Raw genomic sequence first — 1,242 nt, 5'->3', positions numbered from 1 at the left:
GATCCAAGGAATGTTCCAGTGCCCCTGTGACAAAAGGTCCTCCTGGCATAGAAAAATGACCTGGAAATGGAAAATATCCTGGGAAAACGACATAAATCCAGGAATTATTCCCTGCATTTTACTTGGGGGAGGTGTGATCCAATCCAAGTAAGTCTGGGATTAGGGAAGCCTCAAATGGACGCTCTTATCTCAGTCCTTCCCACAGGAATTTGGCACTCGAGTCCCTAAAAAGGCCTGGAAAATATCAGCCCTGAGGATGCACTTCCAGCGCCGCCCCTTCCCTGCGTGGCTGCGTTTTCCCTGCTCCTGGATGCCTTTTCCTCAAAGCAATCCCGGTTCCTGGGCCCCTTCCCAGGAGAAGGGCAGCGTGTGATCCGAGACAGGAATTCTCCCTGTGCCAGCTGACGTGTGGATGCTCAAGCTCCCGTAAAGCCCCGTCCTCAGCTCTAAATATAAACCTGGGCTTATCTCTGCATGACAAAGGCCAGGGAGGCCACCCAGCCTGGGAAAGAGCTGGGAATGTCACTCCGGAGCTGGGAATGTCACTCAGGATGGCCCTGGCGAGGATCAAACCCATCGGAGCACCTGGATCGTACCCAACTCCCTCCTTGTCCCCGCACAGCAAAAATGTTTGAGCCGGCGCCAGGCTCAGCCTAAACCCCCCAAAACCTCTTTCCATGGAAGCGTTAATTGGGAACAATGCCGGATCCAAGGGCAGGATCCAAGCGGGATCCAAAATAGCCGGGGCCAGTCTTGTCCTTTTTTAGCTGTGCCCCATTGTGAGCGCGGCACGTGACAGGGCTGGGAGGGACAGGGGGCACTTCCAGAGGCGATAAAACCCACGGAGCCGGGATTGTTCCGGCAGCAGCTCCCCTTCCCTGCCTTTCCGTCCCTCTCCTTCTCTCCTTCCTAAATCAGCCATGGCTCCCAAGAAGCCCGAGCCTAAGAAGGCCGAGCCTAAGAAGGAAGAACCCAAACCGGCGCCTAAACCGGCGGAACCGGAGCCCAAGAAAGAAGTGGAGTTTAACCCGGCTTCGGTCAAAGTAGGTGGATGGATCCTGCGGCGGGCTTGGAGCTGCGGGAGGAGCTGGGAACTGGGAATTGATATCCTCAAAAATTAGCTGGGAGTTGGGTTTGTGCGGAAAAGTGAACGTGCCATGAGGGATGAACACTGCAAGGAGTTGTCCTTTGGGAATTGTCCTCTAGGAAAGGGGCATTGTCCTTTGGGAATTGTCCTCTGGG

At 55.0% G+C, this 1,242-nt stretch overlaps 1 protein-coding gene across 1 annotated transcript in view; it reads left to right on the top strand.

The window, feature by feature from the left end:
* The first annotated feature begins 847 nt into the window (after positions 1 to 847).
* MYL3 (myosin light chain 3) overlaps positions 848 to 1,242 on the top strand; it is a 14,722-nt gene continuing 14,327 nt past the window's right edge. The window contains exon 1 of the mRNA XM_042022314.1: positions 848 to 1,043. Within this exon, the coding sequence (XP_041878248.1) occupies positions 921 to 1,043 (123 nt within the window). The 5' untranslated portion in view covers positions 848 to 920. The remainder of the gene's footprint in view (positions 1,044 to 1,242) is intronic.

The sequence above is a fragment of the Corvus kubaryi genome, unplaced genomic scaffold (assembly GCF_017639235.1).
Source record: "Corvus kubaryi isolate FWS band 111438036 unplaced genomic scaffold, C.kubaryi_AGA036_p1.0 37193, whole genome shotgun sequence".
Classification (NCBI taxonomy): domain Eukaryota; kingdom Metazoa; phylum Chordata; class Aves; order Passeriformes; family Corvidae; genus Corvus; species Corvus kubaryi.
The sequence above is the reverse complement of the archived record's forward strand: the minus strand, read 5'-3'. Positions and strand labels throughout refer to the sequence as shown.